The sequence below is a fragment of the Tupaia chinensis genome, unplaced genomic scaffold (genome assembly GCF_000334495.1).
Source record: "Tupaia chinensis unplaced genomic scaffold, TupChi_1.0 Scaffold143593_1, whole genome shotgun sequence".
Classification (NCBI taxonomy): Eukaryota; Metazoa; Chordata; class Mammalia; order Scandentia; family Tupaiidae; genus Tupaia; species Tupaia belangeri.
The window spans coordinates 381,270-388,147 of NW_006203439.1; the positions used below are offsets into that span (position 1 = coordinate 381,270).

A 6,878-nucleotide genomic window follows, 5' to 3' on the forward strand; every position below is an offset into this window, starting at 1 on the left:
TATATATATATATATATATTAAGAGCAAGATTTTTGCTATAGGGCACATGCACTCGCCAGAGACACAGAGATACTGAAAGCAAGAAATCACCCCCTACCATGGGGGAAGGCCATGTCACAATCCCTTCTCCTCCATTCTCCTCTTGGGATCTTGGGCCTGCACGCACACACACCCGGTGTGAGTTTTAAGCTACCAGGTGCATGACTCGAACTGCAGTGGACCACTTGGGAGTCCAGCAACATAATCATTATGCCATCTGCTGGCCCCTTGTTTATATGTTTCAATACATAAAGAATTGAGCTGCTATGATAGATCAGGCTGCTAAAGATGTGCCCATCTTCTACTATAGAATGTAAGCATGCTGTGTAAAAATACAACAAACATTTTAAAAATATATAAGTATAGCTGAGATTGAAAAGTATTTCTGTAGAGGTTAGAAATAAATTGAGAGGGGCTAGCAGATGGCGTGGTTGTTAGGGTGCTGGATTCCCACTTGGCCGACCACAGTTCAAGTCCCAAAGCTGACAGCTTGCTTTCTCACTTTCTCTTTCTCTCCCTCTGGTCAAATTAAAAAAATAAAATAATAAATAAAATTAAATAAATAAATAAGTCTTTTTAAAAAATTGAGAAATCCAAGCCAAAACAGTAATCCTAGGAAACGACCCGACATTTTGTCCTCAGATATACGTCCTGAGTGCTGGGATGGGACTCCCTGGGCTATGCAAGGTAAGAGGACAGGAACAGGTCGTTGATGGAGAGGAGTAACTGAAGGATTGCTTTGCCCAGGGATGGGCTGGGGGAGAGATGGGGACACTCGTCATACGACGTCAGTGTGGTATATGATGAGCATGGACTTTAGAGACAGGCTGCCTGGGTTTCAGGCCTGGTTGTGAACCTTTCAATGTAGCAGTCCATTCCCACTTCAGAAAAATCCACCTTTGATTTCTCTTAAATGAAGTACAAAATCACATGGAGAAAATATTTTTTGTTTAATTTAGGTATTGCCAGAAGAAAAGTTCTCCTCCTTATTGGTAGTCTAGACAGCAATGGAAATGTTACAGTATTAAAATTAAAAAATTTTTTTAATGCTAATAATTTTCATACAATGATAATCATATGTGTATTTTTGTTAATAATACCACTGCAGTCAACTCTTTGAATTTATTCCTAGAAGAGTGGAATTTGAGTGAAGCTGCCCTTTTTTTTTTTTTTTTCTTGTAATCATAGTGCATGTGCCCACCAGAGAGAGAGAGAGAGAAAGCATTGCCCACCCAGGCAGGGATGACCACATTGATTGTAATCCCTCTCCTCCATTCTTCTCATGGGATTTTGGGGGCACAGGCTGGGTGAGTTTTTCAAACTGCTGGGTCTGGTATGAAATAGCGCAGTGGTCATGTGGCATCCAGCTACCTTAACTACCATACCACCTGGCTGGCCCTCTTTTTGTTTCTTACAGTTACAAGGGTGATTTTTATGTATAAAAAGTCTGGCATGAGGGCCAAACAGCAGCAAGGCCACAAAGGGAGTACTCTGCAAGGTTGACCCACATGGAAGGGTTCTAGGTTTGTGTCTGGAGACCTCCTTGAGTCCACTGGGCATGCTGTGCTCATGATTCAGGGCTGGCTGGAGCTGGGCTGAAGTCGAACAGCTCCCACGACCTTGATAAGTCACTGTCTCTCTGCCTCATTTTCTCTTACTCTCTTTGTCTCTGCCTCACTAATAAACAAGTTAGATGAATAAATTTTGAAAAAAATAAAGAAAGAAAAGATCTAGCATGGAGCCCAGCATGTGGTAGAATTCATATAGAATTTTACTAACAAGAAATACTATAGAAACCAAAGAAATCTATATTATAGAAATTAACTATCACTTCCTGACTATCAAAAAAAAAAAAAAAAGTCCATGGGACTGGTAGTTAGTGTAATGACTATGTCACTGGACTCCCACATAGTCAACCACGGTTCGCGTCCCAGACCCGGTGGCTTGAACTCATGCTGGGCGTATGTGCGTGCACGCCCAGGATCCCAGGAGGAGAATGGAGGAGAAGGGATTGTGGCGTGGCCATTCCCCCCTGGGAGTGATTTCTCGCTTTCTATCTCTGTCTCTGTCTGTCTGTCTGGTGAGCGCACATGCCCTATAGCAAAAACCTCTCCAAAAAAAAAAAAGTCTATTAAAAATGGATCAGCAGGTGGTGTGGCAGTTAAGGTACTGGATCCCACATGGCCAACAGTGCTGTTGAAGTCTTGGACCCTGAAGCTTGGAATCGCGCCAGGCACATGTGCCTGCATGCCCAGGATCCTGAGGAAGACTGAAGGAGAAGGGATTATGGCATAGCCATTCCTCTTTGGGTGTGACTTTTCACTTTGCCTTTTTCACTGTGTATCTGTCTCCAGTGAGCGTGCACACCCAATAACAAAAAAATTAAATTAATTAATTAAAAGGTCATAAAAATTATTGGCTCTTATAACAGCAAATCTGTCTGGCTAAGAAAAATGAAAAAATAATAATTTACTGCTTCTTCTATGCCAAATCCCTGGGTTTCCCTAGAGTATCCAGGGCAAGTATACAACTTAATATGCTTCATTCACAAAGTTTGGTAGGGAGATGGAGGTCTTTGGTCAGCACAGTATGAAACTGCCTATCATCAGTGTAGTGGTACTTAAAGGGCTCCTGCCCAAATATATTACTCTCTTCCCTCAACTTAAAATTTGCATTTGCACACCTCTTACTGGCAGAGCAGCTACCATAGAATAGAGCAGTGGAGAGATAGGAAGGACCCAAAGCAGCTGGAGTGAGGAAAGCTCATGAAGAAGCTGAGCACAGAACCAACCCAACGTCCTCAGAGGAGAAGTTTAGTCCATGGGGCAGAGAATAATAGAATAATGGTCAAAACATTTGACTATATCGAATGAGGTGAGAGAAATGGACATTGTCAGAAAGGGTCAAAGTGCATTCTTTATTATTTATTTATTTATTTATTTATTTATTTATTTTTGCCACAAGGTGCATATGCTCACTTGATAGAGAGAAACACAAAAAAAGAGAGGGAAAGTGAGAAATTACCCCCAGGGTGGGGATGGCCATGCCTCAGTCCCTTCTCTATTCTCTCTTTGGGATTTTGTGCACACATAGGCATGGACGCTCACATGCCTGGCATGTTTTTCAAACCGCCGGGTCTGGGACTCAAACCACAGAGTTGGCCATGTTGGATCCAGCACCTTGACCACCATACCACCTGCTGGCCCCATAAGCATGCTTCAGGACTGGTGAATATTTGGAAATTCAAGTAAATATCAACATTGGGCAAAGCCACCTGCAGAACAAGGCCCCACTTGCAAAGTTGGGACTCAATATGGTTCAGCCTCACTGGAGGACAGAGAAAAGCCAAGGCAGAGGGAGTAGGCTGGGGCACATTGATTGGAAAAAAGACACGTAGAGACTAGGGTGATGGTCTGGACACAGTGGGAGCAGTAACAAAGCTGGGATTGTTTCCAAAAGGTCATTCCAAAAATTCTGTTATCGGGATCTGCAGTTAACGCAATGGCTATATCATTGGACTCCCACGTAGTCGACTGTGGTTAAAATCCTGGACCCGGCGGCTTAAACTCACGCCAGGCGCGTGTGCGTGCATGCCCAAAATTCCAAGAGGAGAATGGAGGAGAAGGGATTGCGGCCTGGCCATCCCCCCGGCGGGGGAGTTCTCGCTTTCTATCTCTCTGTCTCTCTCTGTCTTTCTGGCGAGCACACGCACCCTCTAGCGAAAACCTCTCAAAAAAAATTTCTGTTATCCATCAGTTGGAGAGCTAGTTTACCCCATGGTTTGGCCTTAAGGAGTAAGATTTGGATCAGTGAGAGGGAACACATGTCCAGTTATCCTATGGATCAAGAAGCCCAAGGAAGAGAAGCATGAAATTACCCCAATAGGGAGTTAGGGAAAAGGGAGAAGAAGGAGAAGGATGAAATGGGGACAGATCAAGGATTGAGGGGAAAGATGTTCCAAAGGAAAAAGAAGAAACTCTTAGAGTAGCTGAAATATGCCCACTCTTGTTTGTGCCTACAAGACTCAAGATTCATGAATGTGAATGTGAGAGTTGGGAACTTGTAACAGAGAGTGATGAAATTGGGTAGAAAGGCCTTTAGGAATGTGGCAAAGAAAACAAAATCTCTTCACTCTTTTGTTTTCTTTGTTGTGCAGTTTTTCAGTTTGAAAATCTGAAATGTGTCTATTTTTGCTTTTGTTGTCTGTTCTTTTGGGATCTTACCCAAAGACTCTTTGCCCAGACCAATATCCTGAAGCATTTTCTCTATGTTCTCGTCTAATAACTTCATAGTTTCAGGTCTTATGTTTAAATCTTTAACACATTTTCAGTTGATTTTTATATGTGGTAAGAGTAGGGGTCTAGTTTCATTCTTCTGCAAATGGATATCCAGTTTTTTTTCAGTACCATTTATCAAAGACTATCCTTGCCCCAACGAATGTTCTTGGTACCAGCTGTCAAAAACCAGCTGGCTATGTAAATGTGGGTTTATTTCTGGGTTCTCTATTCCGTTCTATTGGTCTATAAGTCTGTTTTTATGCCCAGACCATACTGTTTTGGTTACTATAGCTTTGTGGTATTTTTTGAAGGTAGGGGGTTGGCTCCATAGCCTGGAGGTTAAGGAAACTGGATTCCACATGGCCATTCATGAGGTTCAAGTCTCAAACCTGGCAACTTAAGAAACATGCTGAGCATGTGTGTGTATGTGTGCCCAAAATCCTGGAAGGAGGGAGAGAGGGAGAAGGGATTGTAGTGTGAATATGCATCATTGTGGGGTTCTTTCTTCCTCTGTCTGACTCTCTCTGGTAAGCTTATGTACACTGTGTCAGATTAGAAAACAGGAAAGAGAAAGAAGCTAGAAGGTGTGATGCCTCCAGTTTTTATTATTATTATTATTATTATTATTTATACATTAAATCACTATACATCATTTAGATTATACAGAGATTTTACCCAACATGATATTTGCCACACACCAGTCAGGTTAAGAATACTATATACAACATCAACAGACAACAAACTGTATCTATGTCTCACAAATGTCTTACTTCTCCATTTTTTCCCAAATTTCCTTTCCTGCACTCTTCCCCTCTTCCACTCTTCTTCCACTTTGTCCCCAATGTCCATAACAATTTCCAATGCTTTTATGTCCTCCAGTCTTTCAGCCTCTACCATAGAGTGTAGACAGTTGGTATATGTTAAGTAGAGACATACAATATTTTTGTTTCATAGCCTGACTTACTTTACTCAGCAATAAATCTTGCATGTTCATCCACATTCTATCAGATGCCAGGGATGCATCCAGTTTTGTTCTCTTTGTTCAGGTTTGCTTTGGCTATTCAGGGTCTATTATGGTTCATACAGCTTTTGACTGAAATCTTTTTATTTGAAGCAACATGGATGAACCTAGAGGACCTTATCCTGAGTGAAATAAACCACACAAAATGAGAAATATGTGTATTTTCACTCCTATATAGAAACCAAAACATTTGTTTCCCTAGAATTGTGACTTAACTAGAGACTGGGAAGGATAGGAAGCTGAAGGGAACAGAGAGAAGTTGATTAATGGATCCAAAATTACAAATAGATAATTGAAACAACTTCTAGTGTTTTATAGCACAGCTGGGTAATGCAGTTAATAATAGTTTGTTATATTTCAGAATAACCAAGAGAAGGTTTCGAATGTTCCAACACATCGTAATGATAAATGTTTTAAGTAATGGATAATTACCTTGATTTGATCATTGCCCATTGTATTCAAATACTGAAAAACCACACTGTACCCCATAAATATGTACAATGATTATGTACCAATTAAAAATTTAACATATTCTCTGAGATACATTGCTTTTGGTGAATCAAATTGGCAATTAAAAAAGTCAAAAATAAAAGGGAAAACAGTTGGACTAACCTCCCGTGAAGAAAAAAAAGTCCAATTTGTGAGCATAAAATGAGATTAAATGAGGAAGCATTTAGAAAGGTTAGAATCATTATTCAAGTGCAGACTGGGTTTTGTTGTTCTGTGACTCACAGGGAAGGCTGTCAGGAGGCCACCCCGCTCTGGCTCCTGGCTCACGGCAGGGTGCTGTGGCTCATTTCCCTGCAATGACTGTTGCTGCTCTCTTCCAGGGTGGTCCGGCCGGCAACCTGGAGCAGATTGACACTTACTTAGAAGCTTTGCTTAAAGAAGATAATCTCCTTTTCCGAAACACTTTAAAAAAATAGACACAGAACAATTCTCTTTTTCTAAAGAAATAATATAAGGACTTCTCAAAATGAAAAGTCAGAAGAAATATTGCCTTTTTAAAAAATGCTAGTAAGAAAACCAGAGGATTCTTTTGAAAAAGTATTTCTTTTTTGTGTGTGTGGTTGTTATTTTAAGTTTTTTCTATTTAACAAAATTGTATGCTTTAGAAATGGAGATTGTTTTACAGTTTTTGTATTCCCCAAGCTTATTTTGTAACTCTTCCTATTCTTTCAGAAATAATTTCCAGAGTTCTCTAATTGCTATGTTAGCTAGTTAGAAAAATGTGCATGTCAGGTGCCCGTGTGTTGTCTCCCAGGAGAAGAATGGAGAAGTGATTGTCCTGTAGGAATCCCCCACTTCTCCTGGGGGGATTTCTCACTTTCCCTCTCACTGTTTCTCTCTCAGTATTTCTCTGGTTGAGTGCACGTCCTCTAATGCAAAATTGTTTTTAAAAAGAAAAATGAAAATGTCACTAAGGTTAATTTTTTATTTTTACTTAAAAGACTGTAAAATCTTAAAACTGATTTTTAGAATCAATATTCAGAGGACTACAGAGAGTTACCTTCTCTTGAAAGTGTGCTGAAAAACGAAG

The 6,878-nt window shown here is 40.5% G+C and overlaps 1 protein-coding gene across 1 annotated transcript in view; it reads left to right on the plus strand.

The window, feature by feature from the left end:
- Positions 1-6,300, plus strand: part of MORC1 (MORC family CW-type zinc finger 1) — a 195,307-nt gene extending 189,007 nt beyond the window's left edge. Inside the window, exon 29 of the mRNA XM_006164206.1 lies at positions 6,169-6,300. Within this exon, the coding sequence (XP_006164268.1) occupies positions 6,169-6,264 (96 nt within the window). The 3' untranslated portion in view covers positions 6,265-6,300. The remainder of the gene's footprint in view (positions 1-6,168) is intronic.
- Positions 6,301-6,878: the final 578 nt, after the last annotated feature.